The following is a 22,577-nucleotide window of genomic DNA, read 5'->3' as shown; positions in this document are numbered from 1 at the left end:
CTATGCTTTAAATATTCTTATGGCTCTTTTTTTCCTGATGGAATCTTTTTCAGCCTTTACCATACATCTCTTTTTCTATTAAAATTTTTTACAGTAAATCACTTTGCCTTCCTTTTTTCAGGTTATGTTAAAATGTTCAATTTAGCTCCCTAAAATTTGCCAGTGATATTTTAAAATGCCCAGGGTTATTTTACAATAATTCTTTAAAGTAAAAAAAAAAAACTTGATGGCAATTAACTACAAAAGTATGCAAAGCCAAATAAAATAACTTTAAAAAAGCTTTCTGTAAAAATCTCTCTAAACCAAAACAATGTGTCTTCTCTAGTTTAAACCATTCACTGTGGTGATGCTAGACTTAAAAGAAGTAGAGCTGTAAGTGAAATGACACAATATTGTGCTTACTGCCTGGCATGACATAAATGTCACTGGCAGAAACTCTCAGGCAAGGAAAACATGGTACTTCTCTTGCTTTGACAACATGTTTCTCATTACAGATCATGCCCCTCTCAAACCCAGCAGATCTGTAAGACAGAGCCGGACTCAGTGTTATCTTATGACAGAACGTTTGCTTCATAGGCAGATTTCATAAACAGTGAGCAAAGAAATGACTATTATAATTAAGCAAACTCTAGGACTTGAACATATTGGTTCTCAGATGCATGTATTGATTTTGCTTCTAAGGCAGATTGAACAAAGAACAAAATGAACTCTTTAACTTAGTAAGCTAAGAAAATTTTGTTATCTTAACTGCAATAAATTTGAGTTTTTGTTATTAGACATTTTGTTATTTGATGAGTATTGAAGTTTATTTTTTGCCACATACAAAGTTGTGATACAAGTCTGATAGGATGATTTAAGAGAATTTTAAAGGGCTTTAATGTCAAATCCATTTATTCAAAATCACTCTTGTGCAACTTGGGCTAGGCCCCCCGGAGCCTGAGTTTAAATAGTCAGTTTGTCTCCGTCAAAGTGGGTCCACTCAGTGGACCAACATCCAAAATTGTCCAAGTGTCATTTTAAAAAATTAAAAATATGTCCTTTTGTGTGTGCTCAAATATAAACCGAACTGTCAGAGTTTTACTTCATTCCTTACTAAGAAAAGAACAGCTGGGTAAATCTGGTTCAAGGCGCATCTGAGGAGCAGGCAGGTCAGGGAAGAATACGGGAACAGGTTGTCTATTTATTGCTTGAGGTTGGAAGCCAAACTATCAAGTTCCTTACAGGTCAAGAACACCATCATCTCTGTCGTTGTCTTTACCATCCATTCAGAAACCAGTGGCACTGAGAGGGCATCTGAAAGGTGAGATATAACCTAACGGCGGGGCACCAGGAACGTGTCGCTGTCCAGTTCATCCCAGTGCACAGCAACCCTACGGGACGGAGGCAGCGGCGCCACTGGGTGTCCCAGGCTGTCCTCTTTGCAGACAGACTGCCGCCTCTTTCTCCCACGGAGCAGTTGGTGGGTGTGAGCCACCAATCTTAGGTCATCAGCCAAGCACTTAACCACTGCACTACCAGGGCTCCTTGTTACACCAAGAATAGATATCAAATAGGTACAAATACTTAACCAATAACAAATCATAGTTACATCAAGAGAAATGGAGAGGACACGCGGTCCTTTTTTCCCTTTATTTCTGTCAGCTGGGGATATTCCACCCTCTAGATCGATCTCGCTCTGGAGAAGCTTGCGAATGCAAGAGTTGAAAACGACCCTGGCTCAGGTGAGGAGGAAATACTAAGAACTACCACCACCACAAAATCCAGCAGACAAATGGATTGTAAATAGAATTAAGGCTATCTTTAAGAAAATAGTTCAGAGATGGAGGCAGAATGAGAAAGGCAGTATCAATGAGGCAAGCTTCAAAGCAAAATGAGATCAAAGAAAGGGGGCAGGAAGAGGAGAGGGCATCTGGGGCAGGAGGAAGAGCAGGGTGCAGGGTAGGAAGTGATATAGTCCGTGGTATAGACAGTGAGCAGGGAGGGCTGGCCGTTACGGAGTGAGTGCTGGGGGGGGCGATATGCAGCAGGTGCAGCTGGGTCAGGACAATCAGGCCAAGAAGGGGGTGGGCCTGATAACTTGCACTGGGGGGACACACAAACCAACCATGACATCTGAATGCTTCTCTCCAAGATCAGTTCTCTGAGAACGAATAACATTTGAGTTCTGAATGAAGATTTTCCCACAATCCCTTTCTCTAAGATGGCGCCACTGATGCCATTTCAATCCTGACATCTTGTTGAAGACCTTCCCACAGTCTTGGCACTCTTGGGCTTTCCAACAAGGACGGACCTGTTGATGCTGATTTAACCTGGCTTTCTGCCTGAAGGCCTTCCCACATTCCATGCACTGATGGGCTCTCTTTCCAGCATGGATCTTTTGGTGCCTGAGGAGCTGTGAGTTCCAGGTGAGGCCTTTCCCACACTCGTTACGTTGGTAGGGACTTTCCAGTGTGCAGCATCTGGTGGTAGGTGAGCTGTGAGTTGTTGGAAAACGTGGCCACATTCTTTACATGCATAGGACTTCTCACCAGTGTGTGTCCTCTGATGCCGAGTAACAGTGAGTTTCGGATGGAACGCCTTGCTGCAGTCCTTGCATTTGAAAGGTTTCTCTCCGGTGTGGACTCAGTGATGTGCAGTGAGGTAGGAGCTGCAGCTTAAAGCTTTACCACACTTTGCAACATGTAGGATCGCTCTCCTGTGTGGATCCTTTTGTGTTGAACAAAAGCAGAGTTCAAGGCAAAGGCTTTGCCACAATGCATACACTCATAGGGTTTGTCTCTAATGTGGATTCTGCAGGGTTAAGAAAAACCTGAAATGTGACTGAAATGTTTATGAGGCACATCCAATTTGCAGGAAATTTCTGCATCTGGAAGTTGTAGATGTGTGGCGAGGTAAGGACTGACCTTGCTCTCTGATTTCTCATGTGGATGACATCTATTTTCCTTATGAATTTTCTCATTCTTTACTCCTGCCTTTGCTGATTTGGTCTTATTTTCTCTCAATGTATCTCCCATGGGTTTTCCTGAATTGCTTTATATCTTGCTATCTGAACCAAAATGACTTAAAAATGGGTCTCTGGGAAAGGTCTCTCAGATATTCCTCTGAAGCCAAGTCACAGGATTTAGTCTTCTCAAAAGTATCCAGATTTGAGGTCAAAAGCTCATTTTCAGCTCCGATTTTACAACCTGAGGAGAAATCATAAATGCAATGATCACCTCTTAGCAGTGTTAGGACCTATATTATCAAGGATGTAACTATGTCCTCTGAGCACACAGCTTGTACGTGCTCATTGATTGATTTCACAGAGTACAGGGAATGAAGGAGGAGGGGAAATGCATGTTCTGGGAACCAAAAGGGAACAGGGCTACATTTGGTCCTGCGATCAGAGATGCAAAGGAGACAAGATAATGAGGGCTGGTTGGAAAGAGTAACACTGTTGAAACACCTGACCCTGAGAAAGGTCTGAAAGTGACCAAAAAGGAGTAGGGCGGTGAATCGGCCACACCATCAGCAAGGAGAAAGTAAGCAGAAGACGTGGAGAGAAAATGAACCGAGACTCCCATTGCTTAATGAAATATGATGAATGTGCAATCAAGAAGTTTTCAATGGTTCGCAAACATGAGCAATGTACAGGACTGGAGAACACCCGACGGGACAAGGTAACACGGATCAAACTTGCCACCCATCATGCCCAACCCGTGGTAAAGTGCATGGTAACTCAGGCTTGAGGCATTCCCTTGCCCATCACAATGCCCCCGGATATGCTGACTAAAATGCAAACCCTCTGGCCTGACCTGGAATAGGACATTGTGGAAGAGTCCAGATTCACAATTGAAGTTTTCAAGGTGAGTCTTATACGCATGAAATGTTCAATGTGTTACTCCAAGAGAACGTTACTCCAAGATCAACTCTACCAAAAATAATACCCTCCAAGAAAGGGTGATGAGCCAAAATCCAACTGACAAAATTCATCTGTGTTTTGTTGGGGGGAATCTCTACTCCTGTAGAAAGCAGCTACCGAGGCAACGTCTCAGAAACAGTCTAAAAGACAGTCAGTCCTCTGGCACGACTGGATGTGTTGCAGGGCAGCAGGGAACCAGTTTCTGAGCCCTCACCATCACAGATGCCCTCCCCACCTCGACCCCGTCCTCTCTGGATCCAGAATGAAGCATCAACAGAAAATGGAATCCTCACAGGGGTGAGGGCAAGCCAGCGAGACAGAGGACAGAGAGCAATGGAGCCCCTATGAGCTGGAAATGTTTTTCAAAAGAAAAGAAAAAGGGAGCTATTAATGACTGAGCACATACTAAGGCAGGGGGAAAAAAACCTAATCATGACTATTGAAGCTGCTAGTAAATGAATATTTGCTCAACATTAACTGAAGGAAAGAGTTGTTGGCAGTCTCGTAGTCTCGAGGTTACAGATGAGTGCAGTTGCTAAGTGTGTCTGATAGGTAAGTGAGAACAGAACAGGTGCACACAGTGCTCACTTACCTTTACTTTAGAGCCAACAGCACGCGTTGTGCGATGGGTGAGGGGTTGGGCTGTTAACCACAGGCTAGTTCAAACCCACCAGCAGCATTTCAGGGGAAAGATCTGGCTGTCGGCTCCTGTTCTGCCCTGTCCTACCGGGTCTCTGTGAGTCAGAATTAACTCAATGGCAGTGGGGTTGGTGTTGTACAAGAGAAAAGAGTCAAAGCCTCTTCGATGTTTTAAAAACTGCACGTGACGGTGATCAAGATCAAGAATGCTTCTGGAGGAGGGGCTGGTTCAAAGTGAGGACAACATCACATGGTGTTAACGGGTAAGCAGGAGTTGTCCTTCAGTCGGCCCTCTGGAGCCAGGAACTTACTGTCATCATTCACCTTTTCTTTCTAAAAGCCACTGTGGACAAGAGAGTCTGTTCTGCAGAATACTATCAACTAATCAATGTGGAAGGCAAAACTAGAAAATCATCATCATGCAACCGCTCACGAAGGGAGCAGAGAAAGACTTCACAGTTGGTGGGAGCATCTCTTCGTGGATGGCGGATCAGGCCTCTGGCTTCCCGGGGGTAACCCTAAAGTGACAATGAGGGACTGGGTCGAGCCTCTCACACTGCCGACAAAGCCCCGCTGGAAAGGAGGAGGCTCACTTCCTACGTCAGTGGTCCATGTTGGCAACGCAAACGGCCACCCAGAAATCACATGCATCCTAGTGTGATGCAATATGAAGGCATGAGATCACAGATGATGCCGCATAGTCAAAAATGCTCATGATGTTACATCTAATTATGAATTCTCAACTGTGGGAGGAATCCAGTTAAATGAAACTACAGAGGAAAAAACTGAGAAGGTGGAACAAATAACTCCATCACTTCACCAGGTCAATCAATGTCTTCAAAAAGGGACTGTCTCTAAATCAAAACAAAATAAAAAAACACCTTTAAGACGCAGTTGTAATTTTTAATCCCATGAGCAAATGAAGTGAAAGGGTATTTTAAGAACAAAAAAGGGTATCTGAGTAAAGACCCAGCACTGGATAATACTGAGTAATTATTTTTAATTTAACAAAATTGATAGTATTGTTTTAGTTATGTTAAAAAATATATTGAGGGTCCCTGTTAACTCAGTGGTTACAGCACTCGGCTGCTAACCAAAAAGTCGACCATTCGATCCCATTCAGCACTCAAGATGAGCAAGATGTGGCAGTCTACTTCCATAGCGACTCCATCCTTGGAACCCACAAGGGAAGTTCTGCCCTCTGTCTGACAGCATTCCTGAGTCAGCAACGACCCGGTGCCTGTGGGTGCAGCTTTTTCAGTTTTAGAAAATATCCCTAAAATTTGAGGACACGTCCTGAGGTTTTTTGAAGTAAAATGTCATTGTGTCTCTAGCGTCCAAAAACAGAATGAGAAGAAAACATAACTTTCTCCCTGTCCTACTCATAATACACAATACCGAAATGACCAATTTGAGGAAATGAGTTGTATTGAAGAGATGTGGAAAACAAGTATCAAGCCAGCATTTAGAATATTTTCCTTCAAACATCTTCATGCATAATAAAGCATCTTAGTGTGGGAAATAAGGGAGCAGGGTAATAAGGATTCATGCAATGGACTAAAAGATGGGAAGAAACTGAGTAACCGACCAGTTTAAAAATGGTGTGATCAAACATCCCAGGAATCCCATGAAGCTAAGCAGAGCGCACTTGGCCTTTCATATTAAGAAAGAGGCCAAGCTGGAAAGGAGAGGGCTTGCCCTGCCTACTCACCTGCTCTCCTGCCCCTCCTGCCCGGAGCACCCTGCGCCTGCCTGAACTGTGGCTCTTCCCCTTCCTCCAGCTGAGAGATCAGAGCTGGTGTGGAAGCAGGTGGCATTACTTGAAGGGATGAAAATAAGACACAATGATGAGCAGAGGCAGAGGTGTCTGTTTCCGTCTGGATGCAAACACAACAGGGGAGGTGAGGAGAAGAATTCCTGGGTGGGTTATGCAAAAGGTACCCAGGAAAGGTACCAGAGGCCTAGGGAGTACTGCCAGGACAATGCTCCCCTTTCTAGAAGGGGAACCGAGGTTTCTTACTCCATCAGAGGAATCGGAAATGGCTGCTGAAGGAAGGAGGCCCCAGGAGGGAGGCAAAGGGGCTGAGGTTCCCCCAACGTGATTGGAAAGATGAGAGATGTCAAGGAACCACACCAAGAAGCTCCTCGACCTCTGCTGGGTCCAGAGGGTCATCGCGGAGGCAGGGAAGAAAGCAAGGATTTCTCTCCCATACGTGGCAATCCCAAGGGTGAGCCGTTTAGGGTCCATACCCCGGAAGCCAACACGCAGTTCATAGTTAAAAGAGACACCTCAAGCCTCTGAAGGCCCAGGCCGGGGCGGCAGCAGGAAAGCCTTTCCCCAGCTCATAGTTCTCCAGCATCACATCCCTGTACAAGGCCTTCTGAGCAGGGCTCGGGCTGGCCCATTCCTCACGGGTGAAGCACGCAGCCACATCCTCGGTCCTAGAGCCCGCAAGAAGCCAGGATGAACTATAAGTATCTGCTTCTGACGCCCAATGAATCAGTCCAGCACCCCTTCCCCCAGGGGCCGATTGTCCACTTTGGGAAACACCGCTTTCACTCTTCCTTCTCCTGACTCTCCTCCCCATCTGTGCTTTTTCACCCACGGCAGGAAGCAAATAGATGGCTGGGGTGGTGTTAAGAACCCTCCTGTCACTTTTGACTCAGTGGCCCTCTGTGAGCAATATAGCAAAACACTGACCAGTCCTGTGCCGCCACCCCATCCCACCATCCTTGCTGTGTTTGAGCCCAACATCGCAGCCCCTCTGTCACTCCATTTCCATGAAGGGCTGCTTCTTGTTTGCTGAACAAGCGATGTTACCAAGCGTGAAGTCCTTTCCCAGGGATTCCTGTCTTCCGATAACATGCCCAGAGTCACTGAGACAACTCTCGCCATCCTCGCTTCCAAAGAGCATTCTGGCTATACTTCTCCCAAGACACACGTGTTTCGTTCCAGCAGTCCGTAGTCAATTTCCTATTCTCTACCAGCACCATGATTAAAGGGCATTGATTCTTGCTCAATCTTCCTTATTGCCTAGCTTTTCCAGCTATATGAAGCAACTGACAAAAACCATGGCTTCCGCCGCCACATACACCTTCCCCCTCCCTCCAAGGGACATCTCCGCTGTGTAACACTTCAAGGAGGGATCTCCCGCAGAAGAGTCACCCAATGCAACACATCATCTGATTCCGTGACTGCAGTTCCGTGGGCATTGATGTGGATCCAAGCAAAATAAAATCCTGGACAAGCCCAATTTTTCTGCTCCATTGGTAATGATGTCACTGGTTGCCGACAACCAGCTGCCAAGATGACAAGGTGGTTTTGCCCAGAAGCCGGGGACTTGGGCGCGGTCCCAGGCTTTGTGTAACCCTTCACAGTAGTCCTTGTCTTTGTGACAAGCAAACGATGAGCTAACAGAATGTACGGGTTTAGAGTCAATGTACCCTGGGGTCCTCGGAGCAAAGTACAAAGTATGTTTCGCTTGACAAGCTCCTCAAACAGACTGAGCACCAGCTCTATAAGGAAGCTGCCAAACGCTGACCTCTGATCAGACCTCCAGTCCCATCGGGTCTCTGTTTCTTTCTGGTTCCGGACCCCAACTCTCAGGCTCTCTCACTATTGCTGTGCAGGTAACGGCAACTTACTGGTGCAGTGGTAAGAATTTCGTTTGATGCTGAGGTGCAATCCACAGTGAACACCGTAGTCTTTGATCTTCAGCAGGAAGTGCTTCAGGTCGTCTTCCCACGGGGGTGTCATCGGGATGGCACAGGCTGCCCATGGCTCTTCCTCCAGCTCGATGTCATGTTCTGCTTCACACAGTGCAGCTGCTGGATGATTAGGACACAGGCTATATAAGTAGGTTTAAGGATACAATCCAGTCGCATACCTCTCCTAATTTTAAACCATGTGGTATCATCTTGTTCTATTCAAAGGACTACCTCTTGGGCTTCTAGAATTCCCATTCTCTGCAATAATATTTATAATTTGTCTTGTCCCACAGAAATTTTCAACAAAGATTTAGCTGAGAGCAAAGATACCCCTTGTTCTGCGTGAAATTTTGACCGTGCCCTGTCCATGTATTGCTGCAACCATTTTTAAATTTTCTTCAGCATACTTTTACTTGTGGGTGATAATATTTGAAAACGTCCACTCTCTTTGACATCATTTCCTCTTATACTCTGACCTCACTTCCTATTCTCTGCAGCCTCCCTGGGTCCCTCTCGCAGTACGCTCTACACGTGGCTCTTCCTGCCTCAGAACCCAAGTATTTGCTCTTCTCCTGGCCAGGAATGTTTGCTCCTTTCACCTCACTGTAAATTCCAAGCCCTAGTGGCCCTACAGGAGAGGGGAGGACTGTCGCTGTGGATTTCCCAGACTGTCACTCTACTTACGGGAGTAGAAAGCCCCCTCATTCTCCTACAAAGGGGTTGCTGGTTTCAAACTGCTGACCTTACAGTTAGCAGCCCCATGTGTCACCACCACGCCACTAGGGCTCCTGCCTTGTTTCTACACATCCGTATAGCCGGAGCCCTGTTTCACTCTGGTTTCTGTGCAAATGTCTGGTCGTCAGGAACTGTTCACAACCCCTGATCTTCCCCTCTCCGTTCTTCTTCTGTGCTTCATTTTTCCTTACGGAATTGACCATGGTTGCTATATACTGTTAGGTCGATTCAACTCAAGCAACCCCAAAGGGCAGTGCTGAACTGCCCCCTTGTGTTTCCGAGATTACTGGCATAAATATTTGCACTCTGTGAGGTTCGTCCACATTTTGCCAATATAAACAAACATCTGCTAAACAAGGGAATAAAGGAATGGGTTTCTGTGTAGCCAGCTCATGCCTGTCCTTCATGTACTTCTGCATCCTAAGAGCATTTCCTGCTGCCGCCACATGGTTCCCGCGTTCTTCAGCCTACCCTATCATGCAGGTACATCTCATCTTGGCAACTACCTCCTCTTAACCTGGGACTTTCCTTTGGTGAATGCAGCCAGATGCATCTTCACTGTCAGGCATAGGTTCAATAAAGTGCTTGTGTTGGCTTGTCTCAACACTTAAGCTGACAGAGACTGAAGGAGCTAGCACTTACCTGAAGCCTGGCTATCAAGGGCATCTGGTGTCTTTAATTTCTCTTATGAGGAAAGGCACAATTCTCAGGAGCTGAAGGCAGAGAAAGAGAAATCAACCAGACTGAAGTGACCATGACTCCCACCCCTCACCCCTGCTTCCCCTTTCACATTGAACGTGGCCTGCACGGACAGCATGATTTTCCATTCACGGGAAAGGGTCACATGTATGTAAATGGGCTTCAAAAGGTTCTTGGAAAAATGAATTACAAGAGAGTGTATTTTCCTATGACTTTTTTGGAGCCCTTCATGGAAAGACAGAGATTGCTTCAGGAAGATGAAGCTGTCAGTTCCATATACCCAAAGGTGGCATCAGGGGAGGGCAATTAGAAGGGGAAACTGAGAGAGTCGATGGACAGAGGGCGTGTGAGGCAAAAAGAAAAATGGCAACTCAAACTGTGGCTAAAGTCCCCTAGAATCTACACACCAAACATGGCAGGAAGGGGCTTATTAGGTAGGCATTCAAACACTGGAAGACACTGGGCAAAGCCCTTAACTCTCGGTCTCTAAAGGAACCTTGGTGGCACACTGGGTTATGTGTTGGGCTGCTAACTGCAAGGTCAGCAGCTCAAAGCCACCAACCACTCGATGGAAGAAAGATGGAGCTTCTACTCGCATAAAGGGTTACAGCCTCAGAGACTCACAGGGGCAGCTCTACCCTGTCCTGTACTACAGGGTCACTGCGAGTCAGCATCAAATGTATGCCAGGGAGTTTGTTTTTGTTGTTGTTTGTGTTGGGAAAAAGAGTGCTGGTCTAGACAACTTCATAAGCCCCATTAAGCAACATACATCAATGATTCTGATAACTCTCTAATACTATTTTTCTTCCAAGACAGATTTAAGATGCTTCATTAGTTTTACAGCTCAAGCACAAGATGGAGGAAGATGAATCTAAAGAGAACAATAGTCAAGTTATATGAGATATCCCAAGCATCACAGTATGCAATAGCAAGCTAGTTCCAAATCCCATTCTCTGCTACCTAGTCCATTATTGGGAAGTAGGGATTCTATCCTTTGAACTGATTCTGCAAGACACACCCATTAAAGACAATGCAGTGTGACTGCTACTGCTGGTTAGATGAGCTAACTCCAATCAGCAAAATTCTGCAAGTTCTCAAAAAGAGAAAGACAGAAAACGCAGCTCACTACCATCAAGTCAATTCCAAATCACAGCAACCAAAAGACAAGGTCTTTGGAGAACAGTCTCCTGTGGGATTCTGAGACTGTAAATTTTTATGAGAGTAGAAACCCTTATTTTTCTCCCATGAGGACGGCTGGTGGTTTTGAACTGCTGACCTTGCAGTCAGCAGTCCAACACAGCCCACAGTGGCACCAGGGCTCCTCCACGAGTCCTAGTGGATTGCTAACCTCTGACTGCCTTGATTGAAGCCAAAGCAGATGGTGCCACCACACCCAGCTTTCCCCCTCTACTGATACATCCTGCAGGAACAGACAGCAAAGACAAAAATCCACAATCCAAACTCAGTTCTTGCAGCTTTACCAAGCCCATGGCATTCTGAAGCTAGGGCAGCTGAGAAAAGTGAACCCAAGGAAAAGTTGTCAAATGATACTAGACACTCTAATAAGAAAAAGTGGTTAAAAGCATGAATTAAACAGGCTCGATGCCATTGAGTGCACTAGCACTCAGAGCAGCCCTGTGGACACAGGGTTTCTGAGGCTGTCAAACTTTATGGGAGCAGAAACCTTCATCTTCCTCCTGAACACTGGCTGGTGAGTTCAAACTGCTGGTCTTGTGCTCAGCGGCCCAACTCAAAACCCACTACACCACCCAAAACCAAGACAAAACAAAGCTCACTGCCAGTGAGTCAATGACAACCCATTGTGACCCTACAGGGCAGGGCAGAACTATGTAACTTTCCCGGTGAGTTTCCAAGACTGTAATTTACCGGGAGTAGAAAGCCCTTTCTCCCTCGGATCAGCTGGTGGTTTCAAACTGCCAACCATTCCGTTAGCAAACCTACTCATAACCACTATGCCACCAGGGCTCCTTAAAAATATGAACAGAAAGACATAAAAGGAAACAGCAAAATCTTCACAGGAAGTGCTGTTAATGTAAAGGAAAGCTTTTCTACTCAATGTAAACAAACATAGTAAGACTTGTAAATAGAGAACATTTTAAAAATAGAGAACCTGTTGAATCTTTGTACCTACTTTTCTTATAGAGTGAATATTTCATACATTGGAAAACTCAAAAGACCTTTAGATCAAGAGACTGAGCTATTAAAAAGCATATGCCTATAAAAATATTAAAGTCCAATGCAAATAATCTAGACTATTCTAAAAAGACAAGGCTGTCAGAATCGCTTGGGATAGCAGTGAGTGTGTTTCACACTCCTGACGCTGTCCATGAAAAGCCTTAACTACGGGTTTCAGGTCCAAACATCAAGTCTGCTGTAGACATGTCACTTCAACTAACAGATTGTGAAAATCAGTCCAGTCTGAATCCTCAGAAATTTAATGTCAACTACAAAGTAAAATGAATAGACGCAACAAAAAGCATCAACAGGTGTGAGAATAGAGAATGCTTTATCATCTCTCAGCTTTGGAAAAGAGTGACAAGTCCATAATTGAATACATATGTTAAGGGTGCATGAAGGAAGCCATTAGATAACAATGTACTGTACCAATACCAAATCTTTTATCTAGACTTTGCACTTTGGGGACTAAGTTACATCTTGACATGAAAGTCCAGTGTTACAACGTCCTGAGCATTCTGGATGCTCAATAAACAATGAAAAGCTGCCGGTCTGAGCTGAAAGCCAGGCCACCCAAAGTAATGTTTTCCGTGGTCACAACCCTGACACTTAAAACGGACTGGGTGTTGCCGGAGCCCAGGAACAAGGGCGGTGGAGGGGTCTTCTCGGGGGCGTGGCCCAGAGGGTGGGCAGAGATAACCTGCCCACGGTAAGAAACGGGGCGGGAGCCGGTGCCTGGATTCCAGGCCAGGGCGTGCCGTCTGCGGTCGAGACCAAAAGTCAGGAGCAGACGCGCCCGCCTCCCCGGGGTCCTCCGCGTCCTTCCGGGACCAAGACGGACCCGCTCACCGTGGGTCAGCGCAGCCCCCGCTGCGTCTCAGCGATCGCACCGGCGACGGGCACCAAGCCCTGTTACTTTAAAACTCGGCCTAAGGAAACGCGTCATCACACTGGCCGGTAAACTTCCTGCCCCACCCCCACCCACCCCTCCGTCTCTCTAGGAATCTTGGCGGATCGCGCACTCGGTGGTCCCTCGTAGTTTCCGCGCGCGACCATAGTGAGGAATCGGATAGACAGGCCCGCTCTATCCGCTCGGTCGGCCCCTGCCACCAGCGCTGGGCGGAAACGCGGAGACTGGGTTCTTTCTCCAATTGACATCGTTGGCAAAGAGGCGGGAATTTGAAGAGCGAGCAAAAGACAGAGCCTTTATTTCCATTGGATACTGGCCCTCTTCCTGGTGACTAAGGCCCGTGCCTGCCTGTCCCACAAGACCTGAAAAGAAATCGCAGGCCGGCCGTGGGCATTTGAATGAGGCAGACACGGATATCGGCGTAGGCTGCCAGCTCCCAGAAGGATTTTACAGTGCCTGATACCTGCTACAAACGATGTGAGTCGAAATCCGCCTTAGTTTGGTTTTATTTTGGCGGGGTGCAATGCTGAGTACTGACCACTAACCAACCGAGAGGCGCCTTGGAGGAAAGTCCTGTTGATCAGCTTCCAAACGACCAAAACTGAAAACCCAAGGGATGCCGTTCTCTGCACATGGGCCATCACCCCGAGTCAATGGAGGAGAGCAGCTGGTGGGACTTTTTCGGGTTTTGTTTATATTTTTAAAATCAAGTGTATTTTTTGCATATTACCAAAGAACCTGACATTCAAAAGCCAATATTTACAGTGGCATCTCAATAGATAATATAGTTAGGAATAATGATAACAAAAGTGTCAGATGTTTATAAAAATTACAAAATTAAGATTTTGCATTACGATGTCAATTATTCAAAATGTGACCCACAGATTCCATGAAAATGCAACCAAAATCTCAGCAAGATTTTTTAGACATTGACAAAATGATTTTAAAATGTATGTCAATTATAAAGTAACAGTAAAAAACAAAACAACAAAATAGAAGAATTTAACATATTTCATGCTGACGTATTATAAAGGTATAGTGGTAAAGAACTGTTGTATTGGCACCATGAAAGATAGAGAAATCAATGAGTCCAAAAATAGACATATATGGATTTTTTACACTGGAGCCAGAAAAATCAATGAAGAAGAACTTTTTCAACAAATGATACTGAGAACTTGGATTGATGGATAATAATTTTTAAAATGACCTTTAACCTTCTAAACTGTATGACAAAGGACCTTGAAATGAATCATAGACATAAATGTAAGGGCTAAAACCATAAAACATCTGGAGAAAATCTTAATAACCGTAAGTTGTGACTAAACCTAACACTTTTCATAATAAAATTATTCAGCATACTAAGAATAGAAGGGAGCCTACTCAACATGATAGAGTGTATTTATTTAAAACATTAACTTTTTTTTTAAGTCCACTGTTTTCAAGTTATTTCCAACTGACAACCCTTGAGGACGGAGTAGAACTGTTCCATGGGGTTTTTAAGACGGTGCAGAAGCTGCCTCTTTGGAAGCAGGCTGCCTTATCTTCCTCACGGAGTGGCTGGCGGATCTGAACCACTGTTCTTCAGTTAGCAGCCCAGCACATCAATCCACTGTACTTCCAGAATTGGCATCACACTCAGCAGTGAAAGACTGAAAGGGGTCTCCTTGAGAGGAAAACCAAGACGAGGGTATCTGCTCTCCCCACTGCTATTCAACATTGCGCCGGAATTTCTAGTCAGAACAATTAGGCAAGAAAAAGAAGTAAAAGGCAACCACATTTTAAAAGTACAACTATGTCGGTTCACAGATGACATGATCCTACACACAGAGGATGGAAGGAATAATCAATCAGTTGCACCAAAAAGAGTTGGTCGTCTTTCAGCCATTTGAAGAGGTAAGAAGAAAAAGCTGCACTGAGGAACAAGCAAAATAAGGGTACCAGAATTCACAGAATATCAATGGAAATGTCCCAACAAACTAATGCAGTGTTGGAAGTACGCACTAGTCTGTGTCAAGAAACTTGGAAGATGGCAACGTGGTCAACCAACTGGAAGAAACTGATAGGGTGCCTGTTCCAAAGTAAGGTGACCCAAAATAATGTGGGTGTTTTCTAATAATAACATCAATATCACATGCAAGTAAACTTTTGCTGAATATAATTCAACAGTGGTTGCAGTAGTATATCAACAGGGAGCTCCAAACATGGTAGCTGGAGTCATAAGAGGCCATGTATCAAGGGATATCATTGCTGATGTCAGATGAATCTTGGCTCAAAGCAGAGAATACCAAAAAGATATTTACTTATTTTATTAACTATGCAAGGGCATTTGACTTTGTGGATCATAAAACACTATGGATCACATTAAGAAAGGGAATTCCAAAACACTTAATTGTGCTCAATTGGAACCTGTACATGGACCAAGAGGCATTCTAACAGAACAGGGGAATAGAGCATGGTTGAAAATCAGGAAAGGTGTGTGTCATGGTTGTACCCCTTATTGTCACCATACTTATTCAATTGGGGTGCTGAGCAGATAGGTCGAGAAGTGGAACTATATGACGTTCTCAGCATCAGGAATGGAGGAAGGCAGATAATACAACCTTGCTTGCTGAAAGTGAGGCAGATATGAAGCACTTGCTGATGAAGATCAAGGACTACAGCCTTCAGTGTTGATTACAGCTCAATGTAAATAAAACTCAAATCCTCACAACTGAACCAAGGTAATATCAAAATCTACTACACAGCCATAGTAGTCAAAGCATCCTGGTACTGGTTCAATGATAGATACATAGGCCAACAGAACAGTATAGAAACCCCAGAAATAAAAGAATCTACCTAATATAACTGGTTTTCAACAAGGAACCCAAAAAACATTAAATAGAAAAGGGGCACCCTCTTCAACAAATGGTGCTGGATTTCTGTCTTCAGAAGAATGAAATGAGACCCATACCCCTGCCCCCATACACACACACTCACACACACAAATGGACTCAGGTGGATTAGAGACCTAAATGTAAAACCCAGATCTATAAGAATCATCAATGAGAAAATTTGGACAAATTTAAGAGCCTTATGGCAGAACATACACAGACTACCAAGTATAAAGGAAGCACACAATATATAGAAGACAAAATAGATGAATGGCACCAATTAAGAATAAAACACTTATGCACATCAAAAGGGTAAAACGAGAGCCCATGGATTAGGGAAAAATCCTTAGCAATGATACAAAGGCAAGGGACTAGTTACTATAGTCTATAGAATTCTTTCAAACTGCAATAAGGAAAAAGCAATCCGATTAAAAGGTGCACAAAGGACATAAACAACTAACCGTGCTGAGACTTGAATGGAATGGCTAACAAACACAAGGAGATGCTTGTGATCACTAGCCATCCAGGAGAAGCAAATAAAAACAGTTAGGTATCACATTATACCTATAATGATAGCCCAATTTAAAAAATAATAAATGCTGGAGAGGGTATGGAGAGTTTGGAACTCATGTATACTGCTGGTGGGCTTGTAAGCATGTACAACATTATGGAAAGTGATATAGCGCTCCTTAAAACAACTGGGAATAGAAATACCATACAGTCCAGCAATAACTTCACTGGACATACACCCCAAAGGGGTAAGAGACAAAATACGAACAGACGTATGCTCTCCCACGTTCATTGTAACACAAGTCACAATACCAAGACGCTTGAAAGAGCCCAATGCCCATCAGTAGAAGAATGGATAAAGAAGCAATGGTACATACACACAAATGAATACTAGGCATCCCTATAAAACATCGATAAAACCATGAAACACCTCATGACATGGATGGACCAGAAAACCATTATGCTGAGTGAAATTAGCCAATCACAAAAGGACAAATACAGTATGAGTCAACTATAAGGATAAACACTGGGACAAAGCCAAGCCTCTGCTCTCAGGTCATATAATCTTTAATCCATTCTCCCAAGCAATGGGGTATGAAAAAAAAACAACTACCTAGTGCCCATGAACCATATAAAACCCAAACTCACTGCCATCGAGTATTAGTCTGGTAGGCATGGTTCTGCCTACGTGAATGAGTGTTACTGAAAGTTTTGCCCTATAACCAACCAAACCCCCCCCCCATTGATTGAGTACATAGTGTCACTTCAGCATTTAATCTGTGCAAGTCAACTATTCAACAACTCATGTATTGCAGTCTGAAAAGCCAGCCTATGCATGAATACTTTTCTCAAGAGTGTCTTAAATTCTATACATGAGCAAAATTAGTGACACTATAAATAGAATTGTCTTATGCCCCAGGAGAAGAATTATGTTCTCTATCATAAAATGATAGAAAATGATCAATAAAATGATAATGATGTCTCTGAAGTGATTATATGAATGGATTTGAGACTCAGACTTAATTAGTTGATACGTGATGCTTGATCTCATGAAGAGATCACTGAAGATATGGGTGCTATAGTAAAGTGTGGTGAAGAAAGCAGATGATGCCCAGCTAGCAGAAAGAATAGCATCTGGGGTCGTAAAGGCTTGTCTTAAAACAAGGCTTGTCTTAAGGGAAGCATCAGTTAAATCCACGTGGAAGAAGCACACCTGCCCGCGAGATCCAAGGACTGTAAACTATAAAATCCAAATCCAAAGGAGGGCATGGTGTCAGAGTTACCTTCTGACACCCGATGCAGTGGAAGCTCCAAATCCATTTACAGGGTCCCCACATGATTAAACCTCTGGTGAATCCCCTGGGACCATCCAGGGATGTGAATAGTCTTGCTTATCAGAGAGCACTATAAAGCTGATTATAGCAGGTGCTCTTTCATTAAAATGTAATAACCTTTTGACCCACTTTAAAGTTGTTTCTGATTTTTATTTTTCCTATTGCGGTTTTTCTGTTTTGTTTTGTCATTATTGTTGGGTTTTTGTTTGTTTGCTTCCTGTTGGTGTTTTGAAGTATTTTCTGCATATGAAATCCAGGATCAGTAAGTTTACAGAGAAGGGGTATGGCATAGAAGGTTGGAGGGAAATGGGGAGCTAACACTATGTATGCAAAAGAAAAAATTAGTTCTGAAATTAAATTGTGGTGATTGCACAACTCTTAATATTGAACTATTAAATTGTGTGATATGTGAATTACATGCCAATAAAACTATTTTTTTTAAAAGAAATCAAACAACGTATTGCATTGGGCAAATCTGCTGCCAATAACCTCTTTAAAGTGTTAAAGAGCCGAGATGCCGTTGAGGCTAGTGTGCACCTGAGCGAAGCCCTGAGATTTCCATTGCTTCCTGTGCACACTGGACATTCAGGAAGGAAGACTGCAGAGGGCTGATGCATTTGAAGTACGGTGTTGGCAACAGATATCGAAAGCATATGGACTTCCAGAAAAACAACACATCTGTCTTGGGAGAAGTAGAGCCAGAATGCTCCTTAGAAGCAAGGATGGTGAGACATTGTCGCGCATACTTTAGACATGCTATCAGGAGAGGCCAATTCTGGAACAGCACCTCATGCTTAGTAAAGTGTAAGGTCCGTGAGAAGAGAAAGCCTCCAGCAGATGGACTGACGGAAGACAGCAACACACAAAGGAGAGGATGGTGCAGACGCAGGCAGTGATTCGTTCTGCTGTATGCAGGGCAGCGAGCGTGGGAGCCAATTAGACAGCACCTAACAAAAACCTCCAAGAATGTACAAGAAGGTCCCAGAGCTTCAGCAACCTGGCACCGTATAGGATCAACACTCAGAAATCAGTAGTACGTATACCAGTGAGGAGCAATCCCTCAAGAACCCAATTCCGTTGACAACCGCATCTAAAAGAATAAAATACGTTAGGGAAAAACTTTACGAGGGACCTGAAAGCACTGTACCAAGAACACATTGGTAAAAGCTATGAAAGGAGACCTAAATAAGCAATGTTTATGGCTGAGAAGACAAAAATGTTAAGATGTCAAAATAATCTACAGGTTCAATGCAACCTCTGTCAAAAGCCCACGTCTTGTTGGCAGAGATGAAAAAGCCCATCCACAAATGCAAAGGGCTCTGTAAGAAAACGACCCTGAAAAAGGAGAACAAAGCAGGAGGCCTCAATCATCCCCATTCCAAAATACACTTTAAAACGACAGTAATTAAAACAGTGTGACAGGTGTAAGGACACACAGATGTCACCCCTTTCTGAACGTTTGCTCGACGCCACTTTTACTAAAGGACTACATGAGTACCTGTTTTTGTTAACCAAAAGACATCCAAAGAGGATTTTTGCTTTAAAAAATGCATATATGTGGAAAGTTCAGCATTTGTTTTGCAGCAACCCTTTAAAGTGCATAGCATCGCCCCATACAACAAAGGAGTTATCCCTAAATTGATCCAAACAGAGGGAAGCTCAAGATTTAAAAAATAATAATTTAAGAGAAAGATACTCTTTATTCCTGCATTAAAACTGAGAAGCATATAGCCAGGGCCATGACTAGCCTCATTAGTAATAATGCATCTCTCTAGAGTCGGACTGACTTGCTTAACAGCACCTAACACAACAACAACTGAACAAATACATGGATTAGACAAACACTCCCCAGGGGATGTTTTTAAAAATAACTTTGATGTGAGTTGGAAATGACTCAATGTCAATACATTTAGTTATTTTGGGATTATTATAATTTTAAAAAATATCTTTTTCTTATGAATGCCAGTAGCATCCATCCCAACTATGATCATTTAAAATGTCCCTAACACTGTCAAATGTCCTTGGTGAGGCAAAGCCACTCACAGTTGAGAATGATGGGCCTATACAAATATATGGACTCAGCTTTGAAAGAGTTCGGCATGACGGAACAGTCTAAGCAGGCGAGACCAGTTGACGTCAGAGGTACACGAGAGGCTGAGGGAAGACAGAGCCAAGTCGTAGATTCAAACAAGCATCTATGAGGTATGTTTTACAGACAACAAAGAATCATTAAAGGATTTCAGAAAAGGGGTGATAAGACTACATTTTCCTTTTAAGGACTGTTTCTTGATCAGGATGAGAGAGGATGGGAAGGGCAATGGCTATGGTAAAACCCTGGATGGTCAAATCAAAGCAGAGGAGGTTGAAAGGAGGTAGACCTACTGCGGTTGTGCCAAGGGATCGTCACACCCTGACCACATACTGCTTATCAAGGTGCCGATGGAGAGGAGCCGAAGGTTCTCGTGAAGTTCCTGACTTGGACAAATGGATGGGGAAAACAGGGCGAGTGTACACCTGTGGATAAGGATAACAAATTCCACTTTGTACGTGTTGGCCCTCGCTGTAGCTTAATCCAAATGGATGAGTAATCCTGCCACCTAGTGACAGTGTGTTGAGTCAGAAAGAGACGCAGAGGGACCCTAAGACCCAACCCCAAACCCAACACACTGACATCCATGGATTCTTGTTGGGAGCCAGCCCTAGCAGACATTCTCAAGGTCCTTCAAACAGTGACCGGCCCTAGTGGAAAATTACTGGCAGGTGGTTATGCCTTAAAAGATATCTTAGTCACCAAAGCTTCCTTGTTCTATGAAAATGTCTGAGACAGTTTGCAGTCTGTGTTACCCCTCGTCTCCTCCCGAAGTGTTCTTTGACTATTGTGCATCTGTAACTGTTCTGCAGCTACGTGACCTTGGTTGGTTATCCTCCCCACTCTTCACCCATTGGTTGAAATACTAAGCACTCATTGGACTACAGACACACCATATTGAGAATATGATGGATAGCCGATTGGTTAACATTCTTATGCTTCATTATAATAATACATGTTGGATTGGATACTGTGCAGCACACCTTATTAGAATATGCACCTCCCAGTTCCTCTTTATATTCCCCTAACTTTGCCCAAATAAACGAGCTTGATCAGCATTTGTCTTGCTCCACGTCTCCGTGTCTTTCTTTCCATCCAGGTTCGTCTCCCCCCCAAGGTCCTGCTCGTGCGTCCCGCTGGCCGGGACGCCACAGATTCTGACTCAGTACCACTCGATAGGACACAGTTGAACTGCTCTGCGGGATTTCCAAGCCTGTCAATCTTTTTCTTTCTTTTAGTACCCCTGTTTATTTAATGGGGGCAGAGTGAGTTGTTGTTTGAAGTTTGATTAGCACTTCTTCCACAAATCATACAATCCACTAATTCAGTCATGTCAAGAAGAGTTGTGCAATTATTGCCACCATCAACTTTAGAATATTTTCTTCCTTGTGCTCATTATTAGTGTATTTTTTACCTATGGCAAAAATATGTACAACAAAACATTCTCCAATCCAACACCTCCTACCTGCCATTGATTATACTCAGATGGGCAACCATTACTGATATCCTTTTGCAAATGACTCCACCACCACTGACATCAACTCAATGTCCCCTCAGCAAAAACTCTGCCCATGGTAGCCATCTATCAAGTTTGGCTTCTTTCTTTTCTTATTAGTAGTTTTCTTGATACAAAATTCTCCTATCATACACTCTCATTGTTAAGTAACTTTAAAAAAAAAGTTGTATATCCATCATCACAATCCATTCTACTGCTCCCTCCCTTCTCCATAATTCATTGTTTGCTCATCCACTCCCCTCCCTCTCCTCCCATCCCGGTCCCTGGTAAACCATTGCCTCGGTTATTGTCCCTATTCACCCATTCCTTCTGTGTTTCATAAACTGGGAAACCTAACACAAACAATTACAAAACAAAACAGAAAGGAGAAAATAATAGTAATAATAGAAAGATAAAAATAAAGAGAAAGAAAAGACCACCAGCAATATTTTAAAAGCCAGAGAAGAAATCTTAGGGGAACAGACAGCCTCATCTTTCTCCCTCCGAGTGGCTGGTGGGTTTGAACTGCCTACTTTGCAGTGAGCAGCCCAACCCTCTGCCACCAGGGCTTTTTATTGGATCCTTAGGGGACTGCTTATCTTTCACAGGTGGGCTAAAGGGGGAGGGAGGAAGTTCAAGGTGGCTGATCTATAGGCACAGCAGAGCCAGGAGGAAATGGGCATTCTCAAGATATGAAACTTGTCAGCAGAGCAACAGGCTAGAAAGGATGAAACAAAGAAGCCAGTCATTGGTAACAGCAGAGCTCCAGGAGTGTCGTGGAAGCTCAAGCCAAAGTGTGAGTGACAGAGATGGTGAGGTGTCCTGATGCGATGGCAGCCGGCCCTAGATGCAGGTCTAGTTGTCATCAAAGCTCCGTGGACGGATCAGGGCCATCTTTTGTCCATGGTTTAAATGGATTTTCCCTTTCCGTCATCATGTATGGCTGCCCTCAGGGATGTTTGTTACCTTGGTGGAATAAGGCTCCCTTTAAGATTTAGACTAAGCCTCAGAAACTCAGAGAGGAATTCTGACTCTGGCCTATAAGGTTACTATGAATTGGAATCAACTTGAAGGTCGTGAGTTTGATTGGGGGTATATGCCTCCCCTTTCTGAATAAATCTCAGGTGTCACAGTTGCCAGTCTATGCCACATTTCTCTCCTTTGTAGTGTTGTCAGGGGAGCCAGCCCCTAACAAATCATCACGGGTCCAGTAGGCACAATTGCACAGCGATAGTAAGTAAGGACTATACTAAAGCCATAGAGAATAAGAGATAGAAGAGAGATTGAAATAATGGAGTCAGACATTTCATGGTAGCATGCTCACCTCAGGCCCGCTTGATGGTCCACGTGGAAATGGAAGACATGAGGGCAGGAGAGAGGGGGAGGGGGAGGAGGACAAGGGGAGCGGGGACAGGGGAGAGAAGATGGGGGAGAGTGAACTCTTTATTGCTAACCAAGGCTTAAATATCTTTGGGGACGGGCAAGCCCCCT

At 44.1% G+C, this 22,577-nt stretch overlaps 1 protein-coding gene across 8 annotated transcripts in view; it reads right to left on the bottom strand.

Moving 5' to 3' along the window:
• Window positions 1-22,577, bottom strand: part of KRBOX1 (KRAB box domain containing 1) — a 40,690-nt gene that overhangs the window by 10,442 nt on the left and 7,671 nt on the right. For 5 of the 8 annotated variants that reach the window (XM_045294973.1, XM_045294974.1, XM_045294972.1 and 2 more), the window contains 5 exons: window positions 22,411-22,420; window positions 9,626-9,696; window positions 8,186-8,368; window positions 6,878-6,982; window positions 6,252-6,359 (listed from right to left, as the gene is read on the bottom strand). In XM_045294973.1, the coding sequence (XP_045150908.1) occupies window positions 6,252-6,359; window positions 6,878-6,982; window positions 8,186-8,319 (347 nt within the window). In that variant the 5' untranslated portion in view covers window positions 8,320-8,368; window positions 9,626-9,696; window positions 22,411-22,420. Of the gene's footprint in view, window positions 1-6,251; window positions 6,360-6,877; window positions 6,983-8,185; window positions 8,369-9,625; window positions 9,697-12,727; window positions 12,807-22,410; window positions 22,421-22,577 lie in introns of those variants that run through there. The other 3 variants (XM_045294977.1, XM_045294978.1, XM_045294980.1) reach the window with 3 other exon arrangements.

The sequence above is a fragment of the Echinops telfairi genome, unplaced genomic scaffold (assembly GCF_000313985.2).
Source record: "Echinops telfairi isolate 266 unplaced genomic scaffold, ASM31398v2 ScPeMD7_4225;HRSCAF=4972, whole genome shotgun sequence".
In the NCBI taxonomy this organism is placed as follows: Eukaryota; Metazoa; Chordata; class Mammalia; order Afrosoricida; family Tenrecidae; genus Echinops; species Echinops telfairi.
The sequence above is the reverse complement of the archived record's forward strand: the minus strand, read 5'-3'. Positions and strand labels throughout refer to the sequence as shown.